Source organism: Parasteatoda tepidariorum, chromosome 5 (genome assembly GCF_982258835.1).
Source record: "Parasteatoda tepidariorum strain Cologne lab strain chromosome 5, Ptep-v5.0, whole genome shotgun sequence".
In the NCBI taxonomy this organism is placed as follows: Eukaryota; Metazoa; Arthropoda; class Arachnida; order Araneae; family Theridiidae; genus Parasteatoda; species Parasteatoda tepidariorum.
The window spans coordinates 323,338-347,536 of record NC_141759.1 but is presented as its reverse complement, the minus strand read 5'-3'; the positions used below and the strand labels follow the sequence as shown (position 1 = coordinate 347,536).

Below are 24,199 nucleotides of genomic sequence, written 5' to 3'. Positions count from 1 at the left end.
CTAAATTGAATGTGTGTAATATTGATAAAAAGTTTTTTTTTTTCAAAGGAAAAAAAATAATTAAAATCATTGTAATTTTAATTTATGCCCGAGATATAAGCTTACTCAGGACATGAATAAAGCTCATTGATGCTCATTTCAGTTTCACAAAATGCTTAAAGAGAATAAATTCATTTTAAATATTATTTTTTTTTAAAATGAAATTAGAATTTGAAAGTTTGTTGTTTGCTTAAATATTTTTTGAAATAATAAAGTAATAAAAACACTAATAATCATGATGAATAACAGAATGTGATCAAGTCAATAGTTATGATAAATATTTCAACAATCAATAAAAATGCCATTAATTTAATTGCAGGGATGCTAACTGCTCCGCTTTCTGCTTAATTAAGTGGTAGAAAATTATACTCAAATTTTTGCAGAATTTCAGTTCTGAAAATTTTTATTAACATCAGCATAAGATAACTGGTGGCATTTTATATAAACATTCAAATTATATATTCTAGTGGGCAAAATCATCTGAAAGCAAATTTACTGACTGAATTCAATATTGATTTTCAGAAAGTAATGTCATTGCTATGCATACATTACAAAACAACTGTCAAAAAGAGAATATAATTTCTCTTAATTTTTCATACTTAAATAATCCCTTTTAATGTCAATAGTTTCAAATAACTAACAAATGGGAGGGGGAAAAAATACCATAGATTTTTGCCAAACTTACACTTGAAAATAACAAATACAGCAAAATGTTTTTCATTCAAGTATGTAAAACTAAGTCTATAACAAAGAGGGGTTTTTTTTTTTATTATTTTCTCAATTTTAATAATTTACTGTAATATTTTAACTATAAATTTAAAATAAATAATATTCTTTATACTATAGGTTTGCCTTGAATCGATCATTTTATTTGAGCAACAAATATATGCTTTGTTAGTTGATGAAGTTAACTTGGTTTTGCTAAAATCTGAAAATTTTAATTTTTGTTATTGCATCCGTCTTCTATTAATTACTAATTCCGTTTATCTTTGCTTCTACTTCTTCTTAAAAGAAGTGAGTTATTTGTGCATAAGAAATATAATAACAAAATGCAAATAGAAATTCGAGAAAGCTTTTATCAGACTTTTTATGATGTTCAATTCTCTTACTTAAATCCATTTTATTAACTTTATTTTTATATAAAATTTAACAGAGACATGGAAACAGACCGGTGGAAATGTGTTTGGACTGGTAACATATTGTACTTTCTGAACATTTAGACCAGTGACTAAGTTTTCTTACCCCTGGGAAGGTTGTCTTCCCCTTGGATAAACCTCCCAATACTGTTTTTCAGAGAAATGACACAAACAATGTATTTGGAAACTCTTTATTTACTTTAATCCCAGCTTCAAATAAATCTATATGTTCACTTTCCTATTTACAAATTTACACTTCCAATATAAAATAAATAATCACAAAACACATTTTTAAATCAACAATTAAATCTGCATTATAAGAATCCTTTTAAAAAAAACAACATCCTTATCACATTCACACTCTCCTCTAAATAAGACATTTTTTTAAAAAAGAAAAAAAAAAAAAGCAAAGGGCATTATTGGAAACAAAATATTAAAATACACTGTCATTATTTACAAGAATAAAACAATGTAACAAAATTTTTGAAACATTTACTTATATATATAAATTTATATAAACAACAATGAACAATTTTTTACCCTTCCATTGCAACCTATCATCTTTGATGGTTACAATTTAAAAACTGGCAGCCAACTTGAGATTTTAAAATGCTTGTAATAATGACTGAAAATAACATTGATGTCAATCACGATAGGAAAGCTTTTATAACAATTTTTTAAAAACACAAATGGAAAAGATTGCAGTTTTTGAAAGCATTTTAAAGTCTGCAGTTAAAGTACTCTTCTCAGATGCAACAAAAGTCAAAATTTTGATATTTTTTTAAATAGAAATTTTTTTATTAAACTTCTAGAAAAAGGTTGATTACTTTGATATTATAAACTTTAAAAAATAACTGGAGAGTAGACATTGAAAAAAGTTAAAATACAAGTATATATATATATATATATATATATATTTGCATTGAAATAGACCTGAAGTAAAAGAGTGAAATGCACATCATTTAGTTTCAGTAGTAACAGATATTTTAATAACTTCTGATTAATTTTCCTCCCCTTCTTTGAAATGTCATTTCAACTTCTTTTTAAAGTCTTCAAATGTGAAAAATTTATGAAAAGAAAAAAATTGCAGTTATACTTCATAATATTTTTTTTTTTTTTTTTTGCTGCATGTATATTAGACAATATTATAAGCATTCTCTATGAAAAAAAATTTCAAATTGCACCATCAACAACATTTTCAGTATATATTTATTCTGCACACTTTAAATCTTCACTTCGGAATGTCAGAAGCTTCTAAAATTATAAATATCAATGAACTTTAATTAGAGTGGACACTTTAAATAAATCACACTTTAAACAACAATACAACTTTCATCATGCACATTCACATGGAACAAACTAATAGAGTTTCTCTAAAGGCAGGCACATGTGGTAACTAGTTGAACTCAATAATGCATTTTTTAAGTCGATATTTTTTAAAATAATATTGAACATTAAATTTTTTTTATGACAAATGAAAGTGATATAAAAAAATCTAAAGTATCCTACAAGAATAGAGGAAGTTAGAGAAAAAGTATAAATTGAATGGGCTAAGTAAAAATTTGAGTTAGTGAAAAATTCACCCATAAGTTGTAAAATAAATTCGAAACTTGTAGTTTCAAACAGCCATTTAATTAAAAAAAAATTGCAGAGCAATCGCCATCCCTACAACGTTGACGGCCTCTTTTTTGTGCTAATACAGTGGAGCGTCGATCATCAGGATTGAGGCTGATCTAGTCACCTGAAAATTTGGGTAATCAACAAACTTTGAAGAAAAAAATGTACCATAACTAATACAGAGCGGGTCTATCTATACAACTGATACTAATTTTAAAAGCAAATCACTAATTTATTATTTTTTGATACAGTTCACGCGATAATGACAATGTGCACTATGTATTTGCCATTTTGCTTTTTTTCCTTCAATGTCAATTTCTTTTTGTAATATTAGCATAATACCTATGTATTTTCCAGGCATGTTTGAAAATACCTCTTATAAACCTAAAATACATATTATAAAAAATAGACACAGTACTCTAACATGTGTTTCAAAAGTAAATGAAACTAACTCCTCTGCTTTCTAATTCTTGAAAAAAGAAACTTATAATGCTTCCTTCTACTTCCCATTCTCACAGGCAGAATCAATGCCTTCTTCTAAGGACACCAAGTGTCTTCTACTCTTACAGAGAATTTATAGATTAAAATGGATTTTGTTCAAATATCAAAAATGAGAAGGCAAAACAAATGGCCTTTAGTAGATGCAGTTTAAACAATATGGTTAAGGACATTGAGATAAACTGCACTCGACTGTGCTATATTTCAGAAACTTGTGGTCAATTCACTTTACTACAAGAATGTGTTTGAAATCATGAAAGGAAAAAAAACTTTACCACTAATAAAATGAGTGAATAAATTATTTCTCATTCACAATAATTTTACAACAATTGATATAATGATGCTTTGACTCTTTGCTTAAGTCAGATAAAGTACTGTGACATTAGAAAGAGGATCAATAAATGAGTTAAAAAAAAGTTTGTTTTGTTTCATTTACAGAGAATCAAGCCTAAGACTATGTTCAATTCAAGAACATAAAACAGATTGTTATGAAATGAATATATTACATATTATGTGTAATTAATATATGTACTGGATGAATTACTATTATGTTCAATATGAACACATTAAAGGCAACTATGAAAATAATGTAGCATCAATAGAAATAAGTTGTTGTTTAAAAAAAAAAAAAGAAATGAACCTGCTTCAAACAAAAAGGAATCCAGTCACAGGTATGCGCTACTGCAAATTGTTAATTTAGCAAAAATATTCTAAGTATATTTAAAAAACTTACCAACTTTGTACATGATTCAGATGACATTCGTGCAAAACTTAGAGGGGGGGGGGATTGGCAAATGTTAATTGAAATTTTTTTAAAAAGTTAACAAAATGAATACAAACATAAAGAAAAATTATTTTATAGGTGTTGATCACTCAATAAAAATTTATCCTCTTGACAATATTTTATAAAATTTGTTTATAATTCTTGAAATTAAATAGTTTAAAATCTCAAATGAGATTTGAATCTATAGTTTATTTTTTATGGAAATAATAGCTTTTTTTTGGATAATGAAAAAAATATTTTGATAATTTTTATTTAAACAAAATTTTGATAATTTTGTTTAAAAAAAATTAAATTATTTAACTAGGATAACAACACCTAAAAATTTTTTACTTCAAAGAATTTAAACGCAATCACAAGAGATTTAGAAGTATGTATATAAACTGTACGATACATATTAGATTAGTAAATTCCTTAAAAAAAGAAGAAAAAAAAAAAAAAAGCAATTCACCAAGAATTCACCACCTGGCTTTTTTATCAACTAATTAAGAGTCTATCCTTGATTAGTCTTAATTATGTCAACTGAAATGTTGCGTTTTCTTAAAAAGTATTTAGTTCTAACTTGCCACTTAACCCTGGAAAGAATTCCCTTACATGTAAATAATATTAAGTAAAGGAGAAAATTTTTAGAAAAATTGTGGTAGAAGTGAATTCTATAACATTATTACAGAAAGCCTGAAAAACAGGCTGTTTTCAGATCTCAATAGCCTGGGTAAACAAGTCACCTCAAAGTTATAGAACCAGACCATCTACCATGATACATAAATAAGCTAATCAACACAAGCTTAAATTTTGGTTAAACTTGCTTTGAATGATAGGAGTAAAGGTTGGAAAAGTTTTCATGACATGCCAGATCTGTAAATGGGATGGAAAACTTTGGAAATAGCTCTTGGCAAACTGTGAACGTTAACGAGTGAAAAGGAAAAATGCAGAGAGATTGAATTTTGCATTCTTTCAAACAGAAAGGTTAAACAGGAAGACATTAATGAATTTCTGACTGAGCCCATAAGAAGTGTTTACAAATGTATAACAATTTTTCATACTACAATATTCAGTCATTTAGTTGTATGCTATAAGTTTTATGAATAGAAATTTCAACAGAATACAAACTCTAGTTAAGGTCATGTGTCTACAAATATTAATGGAAATAAATAATTGGTCCCCTGCTTAGTTTTTAATGTGAGCAATTTAGTACAAGGTATGAACGCTAAGTACAAAAACACAGATATTATTATTTCTAACTTTTAAGGTTCAATTGAAGTAACACTAGTGGAATGTCAAAAATTTCAAAGGTTAGTGCAAATAATGAAGCCAAGCACACATATCTTTAAAAAATACATAATGGTATATTCTCTATGTGTGTGAAAAACAAATAGAAAACTTGTTTTTTCAGGAATCGGGGGCAACTTATTTGTATTTTCAAAATTAAATGTACAATGGGTGCCAATGTTAAACATGCAATGTTATTTTTATTTTATTTTATCTTTATATTTTATATTCACAAAATAAATGATCACTAGTTTTAGACAAAGGAAAGATAACTTTACTTTTAAACAAAAAAAAGTTACTTAATGCAGTTACATTTAGTTTGCCACATATAAACGACAAAGAATTTTATTTTACTTTTTAAGAATATACCTTTTAAAATTCGAACTATAAAAAAAATTAATGGATAAACAATCAATAAAATGTGCTTTTAATTCATAAAAATAATAATTGTTGTGTAATTTCTTTTGCAAATAATGAGGCATTTGCAAGTACAATAATAAATTTCCTATTAGCATAAAAGGTTACATTCTAAGAAAATTTTTTAGAAACCAAGTGTTAATACTGCAATTACTTTTTGCTAATTTAAATGTTAGCAAAGTGTGACTACAGAAGAATAGGCAAATGAAAACATCAGAATTCCAAAACAATTAAAAAATAAATAAGCTACTAAACGACTAACATAGAATCAATTTGTACATTCAGACTAAGAATATCAATTACAGATAGGATTTCTCAATGAATTTTGATCACAGACATGAATAGTTTACAATTTACCTTTAACCATTTTTGTAGCACCCATGAGAAAATATAAAAACAGTATTTTAATTGACAAATTAACTTTAAAGTTTTTTTTTAAAGAGAAAAAAAACTGATATCAGTTGTTAGAAAACTTAACAAAGCAATCCCGTTTCCCTTTTACTTCCAAAAAAAGAAAAGTTTAAGGGAAAAAATGCAATAATAATAATTTTTTTTTATAAGTTTGACACATTTAAAGCAATAATTTTATGACACTGAGTTCTAAGTTTGTAAAACTTAGTATATAATATAAAAGTAAACAACATATATTGTTTTCAAATTCTCTTGCAGGGATGTTAAATAAGTAAATATAATATTTTATATAAAAACACAATGTATTTGTATAAATAAACATATTTTTCAATGCAGCTGACAACCCATAGATTTTGAGAGAGAAGTATTTATCTGATACAAATACCATTAAAATACTTCATATTTATAATTATCAAAAAGCAGGTTTTAAAGTCCTTCAAAATGTTTTCAAATAATTTGAAATGTCTATTTTTTAAATCAAATAAGACACTGAACAAATAATTGAACTGAAATTAATTCTTTTGCATAAGGTCACCAGTAACTTGGACTAAAACAACACATTATCTGGTCAGGCATAAAGAATGTTGAATGCAATTCAACAAAAAGTACATAAAACAATTTCTAAAATACATTTGATACTTAATGACTGGATTCTTTTTCAGCTGGCAACAAATGGTTCAAAGAATTTTTTTTTGTGTGTTTATCACCTGGCCATTTTATAGGCTGGATTCTTTCCCTTGACAGGCAATGGATGAGCTTCTGTGTTTAAAACCCATGCATCAAGCGGGATGAGGTCATCATCAGAGAAAAGAAGGTAGAGATACTTCAAGGTTTCTGCCAGGAAAAAACTCTGTTGAACGTCATCTTTTGCACTGTCCAACATGTAAACATTTTTCAGGCCTGAAAAACCTCCATCAACGCGACAGTGCTTGTCAATAGCCTTAAAGTAAAGTATTGATATCCATCAGATAAAAGATTTTAATACATTTAAGCTTTAAAGTAGGGGATGGGGGAGCATATGAGGTGAAAATTGGATAATCTTTCTTGACTTAAAACTAATAAGAATTCAAACATGACACTAATATGTCAAACATTTGGTAATATATATTATATATATATATATATATATATATAGCATAATAAATAAATACAAAAAACACAAAGAAAATTCAGAAAAACAATAAGTTTCATTTATTGCGCATAAGCTGCAAGTAAATAGAACTCATAAAATAAGTTCAAAATGAAGATAAAACAAAGGAAAATTACAGACTAATGGAAAAAGGGGGGGGGAATAAAATAAATAATAAAAATAAAAAGCACTCTCTTTTGCGGATATAATCGTGTGGGCTGATGAAAAGATTATATCTTTTATTTTCTGGATTTTTTTATAAGAATTCTACCCTTTTTTTTCCCTCCAGTTTTTATATTTATTATTTACTTTCTTTCCCCCCTTTTTTCATTAGTCAGTAATTTTCCTTTGTTTTATCTTCATTTTGAACTTGTATTGATTACTTTAGCTGTTATTTTCAATAATTACACAAAGTTTTGTAAACCTAAAGTAAATAATTATAGAGATTTGGACATTTTCATAAAAAATTAATTTTTCTCACATTTTTATTATAACTTTATATATATTCAAAGGAATTAAACAAAATTTTTGGAGAAATTTAAGATTAATTACAAAATTGTCGATTTAAAAGTTTGAAAAAGTTCGTTAAAAACTGCACAAGTTATAAGTATTCAAGCTAGTTCCTTTATACTAGCACATGTACTGAAAAATTGTTAAAAAGTTTCTTTATAATTTTGCAGTGAATTGTATTTGGCAACATATAAAAGAATTTATTAGGATATTTTAAAAGGTTTCAAGAAATTTTTAAGAAGTTTTTGTACTTTTCAAAAGAAAGCTCAAACAATCAGGGGTTTTCACAAATTCAATTTTGCATCATAAGTCAAAATTTAATAACAAATGACAATATTCGTCCGGAAACTAAACTTTGAGAAAGAAAATATGCAAAAGAAAAACACACTTTTATGGGGTGTGTCTCATTTTTAATAAATCTTGTTTAATAGTACAAGAAGAAATATGTGGATAACCCCTTATGGTTTTCAGCTTATCTTTTAAAAAGTACAAAAACTACTTAGAAAATTGTTTGAAACTTTTTGAATTAAGATATTAAAAGAAAGCTTTTACCATTAGTTGTCAAATACGATTTCCTATAAAATTATAAAAAACTTTTTTAAATTTTTTTCTGCGCATACACAGTATAAAAGAACTAGATTAAATACTCACATCTTGAGCATTTTTTTTTAAAATTTAAAAACAACAATTTTTTAATTAATCTTAAATTTCTCCAAAAATTTTGCTTTATATTGAATATTTATGACTTTATAGCAAAAAAATGCCCAAGCTACAGAAAAAACTATTTATTAAATGTTGAGTACACTTAAAAGTAACCTTTTTTTCTACGGAAAAATCCTTTATACTTTGTAATTCCGTACAAATCTTACATTATTAAAACAGTTAGGAAAGTTGCAATTGAAAAATGTTAACCAATATCATAGTAAATCAACATTCTTACTTTTCTTGCACAAAAAATTTTTATAGCTGGGAAGTCTTAGTCATTTTCTTTTGTTTTTAATAATACAAATTATCATTTTACACAAAATCATTTGATATTATTATTTGCTATATAAGCCATTAAAAAAATTATTCATAAATATAAAAAATTAAGTGCTTTATTATTATTATAGTATTGTTGTGATAGAATAATAATAATTTGTTTAAAAGTTATTTTACATTCCATCTTAATTAACTGCAAATACTTCCTCAAGTTCCTAAAGTGAAATATTCTATTTTAATTAAAATATGATTCTCGTTTAACTTTATTTCATTCACATCCTTAGGAGAAAAAATTTAATTTTTTTTTACCTGCTATATTTTTTAAAGTAAGTTTTGAGTTAAAATATTCAAATCTAAGACCATTTTTCCAGATCTCATGACCAATTATCACCACTGAAAAACGTGGTAAGTTAAATGTTCTATATTAAAATACTTTGGAAGATCAATTATTTAAAAACACTTACCTGAGCAGCCTCCCATCCCCACTGCCTGTACTTTGGGTCTTTAGTGACTCTCCAAAGAACAAAATAACTCTCAATGACTTCAGGCCTCTGAATGTAGTATTTCTCATTTTGTTTCAGGGCTCTTGCCTCACTTGCATCAGAGAAACGGAATGATTCAGGGCCTAATTTTGTAGCTGAGAAAAAAAAAAAAACATTTTTAAAGCTTTTTTTCAATATTCACCTTTCGCAGTTCAATAAAATATAACAAGAGTTTTCAGCATATTAGTGTATTTAAAGAAGTAAGTATAGCAAGTTTTCTTCTAATTCTGTAAAATAAGTGTTTTGTTTGATTCTATATCTCTTCGAGGTTCCCTTGTTTTCTGGGTTAAACTCAAAATTAGAAGGTTAATGAAGATGAATATTAATAACCCTAAATCCGACCTAGATCCATTTTTTCAACACTATTGAAAAGATAAAATTCAATCTCAAGTATAATTTCCCCCTTTTTTTGGCAACAGAATCTTAAAACTTAAAAAGACTGACTCTTTGATCATCAACATTTGATTCAAATATGACTAATATTTGCAGTGTTTTGCAAAAGGAAGCGAGAAGTTTTTTTTCCCCTCTTGCAAAACATATCAAAATGAGTCAAAGTAATAGTAGAAGCAAGAGTAAAGAGTGAAAAAGGCCTCAGAGGTGTTTTAAAATAGATTAAATAATAATGCTGAAAAGTTTATGATGATTTTTACTTTATAGGGTTCATACTTAATTAGGAGAAATTTCCCCCTTCACTTTTCCAGGTCCATTTGCAAAACAAAATTTATATTTAACAAAAAATGAATTATATTTTATTACTCTTAAGATTAAAAAAAATTTTTTTAAATAATAATAAAAAATAAAAAAATTGGAAAAGTAAATTAACTAATGCCTATGATTTACATTGAACTATTAAAACTAAACATTTAAATTATCTGATTCTCTAAAAAAATAAATGATAATCCATTTAAAATATGATATAAAAATAAATTATTAAGATAATTTGTTAGGCTTTAGATTCTAAATAATAAGAACAAAAAATATAATCTTTCTACATTAAAATTTTTTTTCAAGTTTTTAGACAAAGCTACACATAACATTTTGAAGTATATAGCGATTACCTTAAAAGCGAGGTCATTTTAATTGCATAAGAAACAAAAATGTTGGGTAATTGAGCTCAGTATAATTAGTATGGAAAAAAGTTTATCAGAATACGTGACTTAAAATAATTATAACAATAATCTATTTTTCATACTATTAATATCTATGATGCTATTATAGGCATAGGTTGTGACGCTATTTTTGGCATAACATATTTCCTATCTTTTATATTTCCTTCATTTCATAAATTTAATTTTTTTAATTATTTCTAATCCTGCTATAATTAAATTAAATCAATCATTTAATTTTTATCCCATTTTATAAAAAATGAATACTATTATTATTTATTTTAAATCAATATAACAGATAACTTTTTATTCAATATAAAACATAACTTATATTAACAATTTATAACTTGTGAATAGCTCATTAATTCAGTGTTGCTAGGAAACAAATATCAAAATTTATCTTTTATCTTTTCTTTTTTGAAGCTCCTTTATTCTTTTATCACAAAAATATTTCGATTACAGGGTTATATTGAATTCAGACGTTTTTTCCGGGGATTACTTTGTAGCCAGATTATTTAAAATTTAATGTTAATAACGTGGCATTATTTTAAGCTGTATTGTTTATCTATAACTTGCCAACTGTTGCTCCTCAGCTTCAGTTAGCATGTATGCATTCACTTGTTATCTGAATTCGTTGGAGTGAGGGTAGGGGTTTTTTTAGGGCCTATCAGTTAAATATTTTTAAAAAAGTTGAAGAGAAATCATTATCCCTATATTTATGTTACAAAAATTTTCAGCTCAACATTTTGAGTTCCTGAAGAGTATCTCTTAGAATAGCGCCATTGTGAACTTTTCAGTGTAACTTGCTAAGTGAAAGAATGTATTTGATTTTCGCGCACTTTTTCCCATAAAATAAAGTCAAGATAATTTTAGGATCCACTATCCTCATGGCTTAACAGATATGCTAACCAATTAGATGCCGCTCAGTCAAATGACAATATTTTTTTAAATTATTGCACTTAATAATGGACACGTAAAAAAGAATGAAATATTTTGCAACAAAAAATTATTAGTTTTATTTTTATTGCTTGTTCCCAAACTTCCATATGGAAATCACACAACAGAGAGGTCATTATCAACTACTAGTAAAAAATTATTTAAATCAACTTTTGATAGGTATTGAAGATGATCTATTTCGATTTTCCGCAATTATTTTTAAAGATTGCACTCAAAAAAGTGAATGGGAAAAAAAATTCACAATTTTCTCAATCTGCTTGCTTTCATTTTAAAGTTTAAATACTTAATATATATTTTACATATTCATAAAAATTAATGTCAGATTTTAAGTTTATATTTAATTCATACATTAATAGAATATAAATTAATCTATGAAGGGAAAATAAAAAAAATAAAGAATAGTTGTTCTTATAGTGAGAGCTTTGGTGCCTAATGGATTAAGATAAGGAAAGAGTTGTTAAGAATTAAGCAGAAAAGGAACATAAACATAAAATCGCATTATATGCAAATTATTGAATGGCCCTGTAAAACTTTCATTAAAATCTTTCAACAAAAAAATAAGCACCTCTTAAGTACCTTTTAAGCACTCAAAAAGTATTTTTAAGCACTATATACATTAACAAAATGCAAAATAATTTTGAAAGACTTTAGATGATCATGAGAAAATAACTAGTTACTGACAAAGAACTCTTTATTTTTTTATTATATCAGCTGTTATAAAATGATCAAGAGATTTTTGGTTCGATATCAGAGGGTGGAAAATGAAGTCTGAAATTGAGAATATCTTGCAAAATGCAGCAGAGTTGCACGGGAAAAGGTAATAATCTCTCCGAACCCAGCTCTGTAGACGCACATATGGATTTGCAAGTATTTCATCAAACATGTAAAATAATTGGCACTGTCATACGCTAGAGACCGAGGGTACACTGAAATGAATCGTGAAAACGTTGAATAGAACAATGTGAAAAGCATACTTTTGCATAATACGTGGCAAAAATCAACATGGTAACAAAAAAAAATCTCATTTTTCAAAAGGGAAAATTAAGCACTATTGTGTTTTTAAAAAAACACAGAATAAAAAAAAAAAAACCTTTCAGGGCTTTTTAAAAAACAAAAATAAGCATATTTAAGCAATTTTTAAAAATGATATTCACCATGATTAATTATTGAATTGTTAATTCAATACAATCATACATGCTTAAATTTGCAAAAATTACCAAGCTTTAAAATTTATGAAGTACATATCTAGGGTACCCCCTTAATTAAATATTTTGTTAATTCTGTGATCATTAAAATCTTTGCATCAATTTTTTTAAAATAAAGTGATATAGAAATTATTTAAACTTTTTGAAATGATAAATTTAAATCATTTTTAGATTTGTTATTTCATATGCTTAAAATATGAAAGATTGCCAAGTTCAAATTTTATAAAAATTGAACCATTGAGGATTTTTTTTTCCTTTTTCATAAAATAACTCAAGCATACTGAAATTTATGAAAATTACAAAGCCAGTAAGATATAAAAAAAAGATGACTTGGGTACTTTGTGCGATTTGTGGATGGTCCCCTGTAGACAAATTTTATTAATTTAGACTTTTAATTAGATTTTATATTACTTAATCAATAAGGGAGATGAAAACTACAAAGTGATAAACCTTTAACACTACCTGCCCTAAACCTAGATTAGTGAATGATCCCAAAGTTCAATCATCACGTTATTGAACTACACATAAAATTACTACAATACCATTGGCTTTCCAGCACTGCAACAAACATAGGTCATCAGGTCAGAAAATAGGACTAGTAAGAAAAAATTTTAACTCTAAGTTTAGCCCTCCAACTTCTGGGAGGGCTGGAGACGAAACCAGTAAGTCAGCCATAAAATGTGGATTGATATAATTAATTTCCCTCTAAAATTTTTTTTAAAACACTATTTTTAAAATGTGAATATAGAAGTTTTGAGTTTTCTTAAGACACTTGTATTCAATTGCAATCTCTCATCTATAGAAATGCTATAAGCATAAAAGAAGGATTTAGATAATTTAGCAATTGATTGCCTGTTTTTACCTTTAATATCATTTTGCATGAAATACTTGTGTTTTTTTAAAGATTTGATAGGGGGGGGGGGATTTCACAACATTCCAGGTCTTGAGATGAAATTAAGTTTTTCTCAGTTTTTTTTATTTTTTAAATCTAGCTTTTCATAACTTTTTTTCAGCCCTACTTTAATTTCCTCGATAAAAAAGAAATCAATTTTATCACAGGGCTGCAAAATGAGTATGATTGCGCTAACAAGGTTTGGAGGCAATTCAGGCAGCTCTGATGAAATTTTTTGTCCAATTAAAAAGAGAACAAATTACAAGAAAATTTTGTAGTAAAATATCTTATTATAAAATTTTTTGTTACATGAATTACTACAAATATAACTTTATATGTCAGTTTGTTTATTTATCAGTTTTAATTCCTTAAGTTTATGAAATAAATTTTCTTTCTGTTAAAAAAAAATGATAAACAAAAATTTTTTTACAATATGCAAAACATTACTCTCTGAAAGAATTTCGAAACAGTTATAGTATCTAAAAAATAAAACTCTCTAATTTTGGAGAAATTTCATGCCATAAAAACTATGTTCTGGGGAAATATTGGGCTCAGAATTTTCTGCACCCCTGTATTATCGTACTGCCGATATTCTAAATAGGGAGGAAACTGTTAATTTACTATTTGAAAAATCTTTTATGTATATAAAAAACTAATTTTTTTTTTAATACATTTATACATATAGGTTTTGGGTCTGAATAATATTGAGAGAAGAGTGAAAAATTTTAAATAATGAGTAACTCAAGACTTATAATCAAAAGTATGCAATAAAAAGAGGGACCAGTACATAAGTGAGTATGTACATACTAACCAGTTCTGTCATATGATTCATGACAGGTGTGAGTTAAATCTTTGCCCAGTTGCAAGAAGTACTCTTTACGGTTGGGAGGCATGTACTCGGACCCAATTGCAAAGAAGCCACCTAAAATGCACAAAAATTGTTTTTAAACACACACATCTGAAAACAATGTTTATTCCAAATAACTCTCTTAAAGAAATTTAATGGAATATTCGATTTCATTATTGTTGACTGCTAAATCTACAATTTTTTTACCTGCCTGACAAACAATTTTCCATAAATCACATTCTTTTTCAAACAAAATCATGAAGAAGATATAACCTTCCTCTGACAAGTGATCTTTAGAGTGTAAAAGGCTGATTTCTCAGCACAGGAGGAATTTCAGTTCTTGCTTTTTGAATAAACCAAATTTAAAATAACAATAATAAAACATATTTAAGATATCCTTTAAATCATATAAAGTTTCATTTAATACATAGTATTTAAGATCTAAATTCAAAAAATAATTAGATCAAAAGATTATCTTTGAATACAATTAAGCAGAAATCTGGCAGTAGTGAGCAATTTGAATTAAAAATTATAAAAAAAAATTTCTTCTTACTAAACAAACTCCAAGTTTGCTTTTGATGGTCAAGAATGAAAGACAACTTAGATTTCTCAAAAGTACAATTAAAAAGCTCTTATAAAAGTAAATAAAAATAAACGCTTTTATGGACTCCAATCAGAAATCTTCAATACTTGTTTATTTGTTACTTTATGTATATAATTGGTTATATTCATGCATTAACAAATAGTTTTACTTGTGTTTTAAAAGTGAAACTGAATCACTTACCAGCAAAGCAAGCAAGATGATCCATTTTATGCTCAATTCTGTCATATTTTAAATCAGCTAAATACTTCATGCCACTTTTTGAAGTTTGAACAAGCTTATCATTAATTGCCTGTTGAAAGATGACACATATGAAATAATGAATGATTTTCTACATGATCAATGCCTTTTAACTATTTAAATAATTCATTTCCTTACTAAACACTAAGAACTCTTTTTTAAACATCATTACACAATTAATACCATCAAAATTACCAAATAACAGCATTAGAACTGAATGTCTATTTATATATCAGTACAGTTACCTAAGAAATAAATCGACCAGCATATATTTAAAATGTTCATTTCCTTTTGGATTTAAAAAATTTTTTTCGATCCAAGTATTAGATTAAAATATATTTAATGAAAGAAGTTGTAACCATCATTGTATACACACATGATTCTTTTAAGACTGTTAAAAAGAGCTTTTACATATTTTAAACATTTATATAGGCTTTTCTTAGTAAACACTTTAGACATATCTCTCAGTTCTAGACTTTAATGGGGATAGGTGGAAAAATGCATCATTATTCAGTTTACAAATCAAACAAAAAGGTAGAAACTATTCACTTTAATTTTTTGAAAGTTATTGTCAAGGACAAAACAAACTTCAAATTCACTTTTTCTGATTTCTTACAATCCCAACAATATTACAGCGATCCATTGCTCCAGCATCCTTGGTTTTCCCTCATGCATCGTCTTGTTTTATTGATCCCATCGCAAATGCTATTCTCATAATTTCTGAAACTAAAATTTTCTGCGTCTATCAAATATTTTACAAGCATTCAAAAAAATATATATATATATTATTCCATTTTGATGATAAAAAGACTATATCTTGATGCTAATTTATTTTAGTTTGAGGAAAACACTTCAAACATCATGTTTATGCATCAGTTGATGAAAATGCTTTTGTGGTTGAATCTATTAATTCATCAGAATTTTTTTTTTTTTAACGCTCAGGATTCCTGATATGACTGACTTAATGCATCATCATCTACCCATATTAATTGTCTCGAGAAACTTTTACAAGTTTTTTCTCCCTCTTTCTTAAACTGCTTCTAAATTGAAAAGAGCACTGCACTCTTATCGCGTAAGTCTTTCAAATGTTTAGAACAGCTTCATCATTAATAATTCGATCTATGGGAAATAAATTTAAGGCTGCTCTTTTTTTGTTGCCTTTTTAGTGTCAGATAATCGAAATGTCCTATCTCTGCATGAAACAAAAGAAAGACTAATTTACTTCAGAAAGTTCTTGGAACATCTGGAGCGCCAGAACATCTTCTCCATTCGACTGAATCCAAGACTTCAAAAGGTATTCGTAGAAGCTGTCACCAAGAGCACCCATAGACATGTGATCTAAAAACACATTTAAGTTACCATATTTTGTCACAGAATTATGAAAGAAAAGATATCAGTTTTTGCAAAATCAAAGCAAGGAATTGAATTTAAGAAAATTCAAAGTACAATTCTACATCAAACAATAATTATAATAACTAAAACAATAATTATATCACAATATTTAAGTAGATTAAAAACTGCCTGCATTAAAATAAATACAGGGTATCAGCAACGTTTCAGATTTTCAAATTCATGACTTTTCATGACTAATTCCTAGAATTTTTCATGACTTAACGAAGCTACTATTTTCTCCAACAAAAACGTAATAAGAAATTTTAAAAAGCACTATAATAACATAAATTGAAATGATAGGTATAACCTAGGGGTGCACAACCTTTTTTTGAGTTAAGGGCCACATGCAGAGCAGATTGGCCAATGAAGGGTTGCATGCCAAAGTATAGAAACAGACATATTGACAGCAATTGCAGGTAGTAATTGTTATATAAACATCATTGTTCTTGGCACTAAACTCTTTTTGTCAGTTAACCTTGAAATATCTTTGCATAAAATTAAATAATTTTAAATGTTTAAAATTAGAAACTGCAAAACTGATTACTTAGGAAGAAAGAAAAAAAACAGAATCAGAAAATCAGAATAAATTTATCAGAAATTTTTTTTAGATAATTGAAATAATTAAAAATTATGGAAAAATTCATGTTTTTTTTTATCATATTACATGATACAAAAGTCCATTTAAACAAAAATTTTAATATTAAAATATTTGTTCATAAAATTAAATTTAAAAAAAAATTCTAGTAATTAAAATAAATGCAATTTACTTTGATTTAAAAAAAGTTTATAGGGTTGAAAATGATTAAAATTAAAACAAAACCTTCTCAGTGAAAAATAGGATTTATCATTAAATAGGGAACATACTTTAAAACATTTATTTTAAATTAATTATAAGAGGCAGGGGTTGAAAGAGGGAAGAAAAGGAAAGGAAAAAAATTAATTTTGAAGGAACTATTTTTCTTAATCATAAAAAACTATTAAGATACTTGTTTAGAAATTTTTATGACGAATATTTTTTTAACATGACACTTTTACAATTTATACACATATATATTAACAATTAATAAAATTTACATTACTTTTCAAAACTTATCTTAATTACATTTTTTAAAATTAAAATTTTATGATATACAAATCAATTACCAGCATATGATCATAAATGATATAAAATGGTCTAAGTAGGTAGAAAATGGTTTAAAAAATTTCTTAATGGTTATCCTGCAATTTGCAAAGTTCTTAAATATTGTGATAATTTTATCTCTCGATCATGTGATACCTTTTTCAAACCATTAAATGGAAATTCAATGATTTTGTTTAAAGACTGCTCTGTAATTTTGAACAGGCCAAATTCATTCCAGAAAACAGTCTTCCGACAGAAGCTGTTGTTGTGGGTAGTATTAAGCTTAGGGCAAATGACTATCAGTTTTGGAATCTGTCCTAAATGGTAGTATTCTTTTCCTGATTTTTAAATTGAGTTAATACGCTATTTTTAAATTGCATGAAAACGAATTGCTATATATGATTTTTAAATTTCGTAAATTAGAAACGCGATGAGTGGTTTTCAAATCGTGCGAATACGGATCGAGATGTGTTAAATTACGAAAAGACAACTCACTACGTATGATTTTTAAAATACGTGAATATGAATCACGATACGTGGTTTTTAAATAGCGTGAATACGAATCTCGATGTATGATTTTTGAATTGAGAGAAAGTAACAACGTATGGTATTTTAAACGCCAGAACATAGATCGCTATATGTGATGTTAAATCTCGTGAATATGAATCGTGATGGAGGGTTTTTAAATCTCGTTAATGTTAATACAAGATGCAATGTGTAATTTTGAGATAGCGTAAATACGAATTACGATATGTGACTTAAATTACCTAGAAGAATCAAAACGCAGGATTTTTAAAATGCGTAAACACGAATTGCGATATGTGACTTTTGAATCATGTGACAACAAAAACAATAGGTTGGGTGAATTTTGTTTTGAATTTTGCTTGGGTAAATTTTGTCTGTGTGAATTTGGCGTTTTGAATTTTTTTTTGCAAAAGGGACCGCGTTTAATATAAATGTACACATTTTGTTTGCTTTTTTAAATTTTTTTATTTTCTTAGGGAAGGCGTTTATTTTGCCAAGATACGTAATTGCTTTTGAAGTTACATAAAAAATTTGAAATAGAATTTCACGAGTTGTAATATTCTGCTAAAATATCAGGATATTCCAGATCACAAGTAAAAATGCAGCAATAACGGAAAAAAACAAGCTCGAAAAACTTCTTATATTTATGTTAAAATTGGTACAAAAACTACTTATTTTAATGCGCGATTCAAAACTCCCGTGCTATCAAATTATAGCATTAAAGATACAGTCAGTATCGGTTATATGGTCAGCTCATGGGTCCAGAATATTATGACCATATAAGCGGTGTGACCATATATGCGATAACCAAATATATAGTATAGTTAATATGGCGTGAATATATTCTGGAATCAGAATGTATTTTTTAAACAAATAATTCAACTTTCAAAAACGTTTCAAAATTAATTATTAAGGTGCATAATAAGAAAGAATGTAAAAATAATTTTTATACTTTAAGAAAAATTTAATTCTTTACCTTAGCATATGTACATGCTCAAAAAAAATATTCCAATAAGCTTGTCTGTTTCTTCTTCTTGGTTGTTAAAACAAATTTCTCTAAGTCTCTGATAGTTTTCAAATGTTCATCTGCTGCATCTGAATTTGCAAAAAAAACCTCAAGTCATCTATAGCCTTAAGAGTATCAGCTGTCGATACAGACTTTTTATTGCAATCAGTATCATCCTCATCGTCACTTCCTTCAGCATTCAGATTTAAGACATTAGATACAATATCTTCCACAGTTGCTTCACAATTAGTGAGGACATCAACGTCTATTTGGGAATACAAATTTACGCCCGGCATTGCATAGTCTTGCTTTCGAAGATTTTCTGCCAATTCAGCTAATGGAAGATCTTCCTCATGGTCCTCTAATGATACCGAAGAGTCTGGAGAACTGTGTAACCCCGCGTGACGGAAACAATTTTCAATAGTTTTCAACGACACCATGTTTCAACTTGGTCAATATAGAACAGTGCGTTCAAAACTGAAACGTGAAATTCTTCTTTTCTGTCGATGGCGGTGATCATATCCCATAGAAGAAGCTTTCTATACATAGACTTGAAGCTTTGAATTATGCCTTGATTTAGAGGCTGCAACACATGTCTGCTGTTTGGAGGCAATCGATTTCAAGCCCTCAACAGGACAGTGAGCAGTGCAGTTATCAGCAATCAATGCAACTTTTCTGTTTTTCTTTGAAAAATGTAGGTCCCACTTTCTGAGAGTTTTTTTCCAGATCGTTTGGGTCATCCATGCTTTGGAATTGGCATCGTACAAAAGGGGCAAAGATTTACAATTTTTCATGCATCTCGGTTTCAGAAATTTTTCAATCACCAAAGGAATCATTTTCTCTGAACCATCCATGTTTGCAGATAACAAAACTGTTAAGCGTTCCTTACTTTTCTTTCCGCCTATACATTTTTCTCCTTTGAAGCAAAGGGTTCTGTCGGGTAAGATCCTATAGAAAAGTCCACATTCATCGACGTTGAACACATTAGCAGGTTCATATCTTTCATGAATATCTCGCAACACTACGTCTTTCCATTCTTTTAAAGAACTGTTGTCAAAATCAGCAGCTTCTCAGCACAATTTCTTAAAGAATAGGTTATTTCTTGCATTGAATCACTGTGCCATTAGCTATTTCCAAAGCTTTTTCTTTTAAAATATTCCAGGATATAGGAGCATTTTGTGATTGTGCATATTTGATCCATGACAGAAGAGCCTTCTCCACATTCTCATAAGGTGACACACGCTGACGTTTTCTTTCTCGGTCGCTAATTGAAACATCTGGAGAACTACGTTTGGCTGCTAAAATGTTGTTTAAAGTTGTTCGCGGTATAGAATTTTCCTTGGCAAAAGTAGCTTTTGAAAAATTAGACTTTTTAAACTTTTCAACCAATAAATTTTTTTCCGATATTGTTAAATTATTTCTTTTTGAAGCCATAATGAAAGCATGGATACGTTATTCGTTCAGTAATCCAATAAAAATGTTCTTTTTTCTCAACTTCAACTCCTTTTCAAGCTCTGAGAGATAATTTCAAACGATCAAAAGACCCTTCTGCCCTTGGGCGGGGAAAAGAATGCGAGTGGTCAAATGAGGAGAAGGTAAGGTCATCAATGAATGCAAAAGAGAAAAGAGGGTAGGGTGACGAAATGGAGGGGGAAATTCCAGTTCTCTCCGGGGGTCGAAGGAATGTGTTTACCTTCTCATCATTTTTCTTGGCTTCCTGTCTAAAGAAATGTCTTAAAATGTATCTTTTTTCAAAAGAAAAAAAAAGGAAACTGACCATATAAACGGTAACTCGAAAAATAGGATGACCATGTAAGTGGTGAGCTTTAACACGTGTTTTCTAATAAGTTAGACGGGACTTTAGAAAATTGACCATGTAAGCGGGGTGACCTTATAAGAGTGTGACCATATAGGCAGTACTGACTGTATCAGAATTTTTTTTTAATCACTGGAAAAAGCATAGTTATAACTACCAAAACAATTTATCAAAACCCCTTTATATTTACAATGAAATTGGCGTAAATAAAGAGCATCAAATTTTATGTATTTAAATGCAGGATTCGAAATTAAAGTCGCAATAACGTATAAAAAATATCGGTACTTCCAAAATCTTGTAGAAATGTGTAGCAATAATTGCCAAAATAACGATTGAAAAATAATGTGATTTGCGATAAAATCAGTACAAATAACTACGGCAAAAAGTGGTTAGCTAAATGAGCGATTCTTTACTCGCGATTTGTAATAATATCGTGCTAAAATACCGAAATTTTAAAAACCAAGCGGAAATGCGTAGCAATAGCTGCCGAAAAAAGGATCAAAAGTCATTTAGATTTTCCAAAACTGTTATACTCTTCATCTTCATATTTAAAGATTTTAAATTTAAAAAAACAGTAAAGAAAGGTTGAAGCAATAAAATAGCTGGAAAAAAAAGCAAATAATTTTTTCTGCTGAATTATATTCTAAAGATACTTTTCTTGTTCATACGAAAGGAAAGAAATACTCCTGATCTTTCTGTTCTCATTTCAGAATTTAAAAAAATTCGCCAATGACTGGCTTGCTTCAGCTAAAATTTTAAATAGATAAAATAAAAATAAATAATAAAAATTCAGAAATCACAGAAGTTTAAAAGATAATTCGCTCTAGAAATGATATTTCTTCTTTCATTTTTTGAAAGAACACCATAACTTTTAAAGAACATGATAAAAACATTTTATATTTTAATAAAATATGACAGTGAGTGGGGATTTTATTACAAATTCTGATATTCGGAACACCATGAAATGGGGGGAACACCATGATTTTTTAAATTCCATTTTAAAAATTAGATTTTTCAGCAACCTAAATCCATGACTTTCTTAAAAAAAATTTTAAAATCATGACATTTCATGACAAATTTTGTTTAATACCAAAATTCATGACTTTCCAGGTGTGCGGATATCCTGCAAATATATAGGAAAAATGAAAATAAATTGAATCAAAAAATGCCCCAACATTTATTTTATAATTTTAGTTTTTAAGGCCTCTTAACACTTACGAAAAGAGGTGAGCAAATTTTAAATTAAGTTGGAAAAAAAATTATAAAAAAAGTAAAAATTTCAAAATCTTGTAATCTTACGGAAATAAGTCGCGCTGTATCTAATGGGGTGGCACATACGGTGTTTTTTTTTTTACTACTACTACTACTTGAGCTTGAAAATTCTGAGTTGATTCTCCAAACTTCCATCATTACTTTTCATCTTTTGCGGCGATCTATTTTTATAATTTACGATCAAGAATAATTTACAGAATTAACAATGCAGGTGAAAAACAGTTTAGGAAAATGTAACTGATGCTCTCCTCTTTAAATAAAGAAGTTTTTGATGAATTCCCCTCTGACAATCATCCCCAGAATACTCTCTTACAAGAATCAACAGATTCCCCCTCTTCCTTTTTTCTGCTACAGGTGTGGAAAAAATGCGAAAGAAAAATATACAATTTATTTTCTAAAGTGAATGATAGGGGTGGAACGCTTAAGTGATCTATATTGAAGATCAAGTTTCTACCCTCTTAAAGCTGAAGGACATCTTTATTATTTTTACTCTAGAAAATATAAGATTTCAAAATTTAGGGATGCTCGAGAAACATGATGAACATGTGGATAAAAAAGTAATGAGCAAACTGCTTTATTTATTCGATATTTAACGTTTATTTAAAAAATTTTAACAGTTTAATTATTTGATTTATTTATAACTGGGATATTATAAATTAATTGTAAAGGAAATAATGCATTTGTGTTCATTTGATGTTTCAATTTTGAGCAAAACGAGATTATTTGTTTATTTTTAAACCTATTTTAAAGGTTTTTAGTTGTTTATCATTTGATAAGTTAAAATTTTAGAAATTTAAAATTGAAAAAAAGAAACAGGATGCCCCCGTGATTGTTTTGTGTTATACAATTTTGAGCAAAACAAGATTCATTTTTACAATATTTAATTATTACTAATATTTCGTTGCATAATTGTAATCATTTTTAGCTGTTTAATCATTTGATTTAAATAATATTTCACATTTGATTTAAATAATGTATCACAAAGCAACTTAAGGCAAAGCGATGAATTTACCATATAGTGAAACAGTATAGTGATAATGATATAGTGAATTGACCAAATATAGTGACCATAAAGTGAATTGACCAAGTATAGTGACCATATAATGAATTGCCAAAAGACAAATTGTACCATATAGAGCAGTGTTTCCCAACGTGATGCCCACGCCCCACTGGGGGGCAATTTGATGGTTAAGGGGGGCAATTCGAAAATGGACTCGACAAGAGTTTTACCTATTTGCTCCGGGCCATTTAAATACAATGCTAGATTTCGGTGCCAACATTGTAAGAAAAAAGCAAATTCTTAAATAATTCGGTCAATGAATATTATAAACTCGTTTGATGAGACCAAAATATCAACTGGATTTTTGACGTCGTCAAGTTAACTAACCTCCCTGCGGCATATGGCAGGCTCCGCGTAGACCCCTTGACGCTTTAAAATTTCGCTAAACAATGCAATCTTTCGCATCTGAATGGCCCGTCGCAACTTCTGTAGTGTTTCGCAACATTCAGTGATAGAAATCAATACCATACTATGTCCTTTATGCCTGCAATGCAACAGTAAAGTCTTTATTTACTGCTCACACTTCAACCCATAATTGTATTCTTGAGGCTAGTTATGAAATTTCTTTATTCATCGCTAAATTTGAAAGAAATCAAACTATAGGAGAGAATGAAATAAAACCGTCAATATCGGCATTTCTTAAAACGGTTCTTGAAAAAGATGTAAAAGCTATGCCACTCAATAACAATACTGTTAAAAGAAGCATAGACGGAATGAGTGAAGATATTGAAAAACAACTTGTTGACAAGCTAAAAACAAGAAAATTCTCAGTGAAAATGGATGAATCAACTTTGATAGACAGTATTGATAACTTACGTAAAATATATTGA

General features: G+C 27.9%; 1 protein-coding gene across 1 annotated transcript in view; it reads right to left on the bottom strand.

Annotated features, from left to right (window-relative positions):
* Window positions 1–5,683: 5,683 nt before the first annotated feature.
* alpha-Man-Ia (alpha-Mannosidase class I a) overlaps window positions 5,684–24,199 on the bottom strand; it is a 50,685-nt gene continuing 32,169 nt past the window's right edge. The window contains exons 6-10 of the mRNA XM_016070044.5: window positions 16,401–16,516; window positions 15,122–15,230; window positions 14,302–14,412; window positions 9,253–9,425; window positions 5,684–7,108 (exon numbers count right to left, since the gene is read on the bottom strand). Of these exons, the coding sequence (XP_015925530.1) occupies window positions 6,872–7,108; window positions 9,253–9,425; window positions 14,302–14,412; window positions 15,122–15,230; window positions 16,401–16,516 (746 nt within the window). The 3' untranslated portion in view covers window positions 5,684–6,871. The remainder of the gene's footprint in view (window positions 7,109–9,252; window positions 9,426–14,301; window positions 14,413–15,121; window positions 15,231–16,400; window positions 16,517–24,199) is intronic.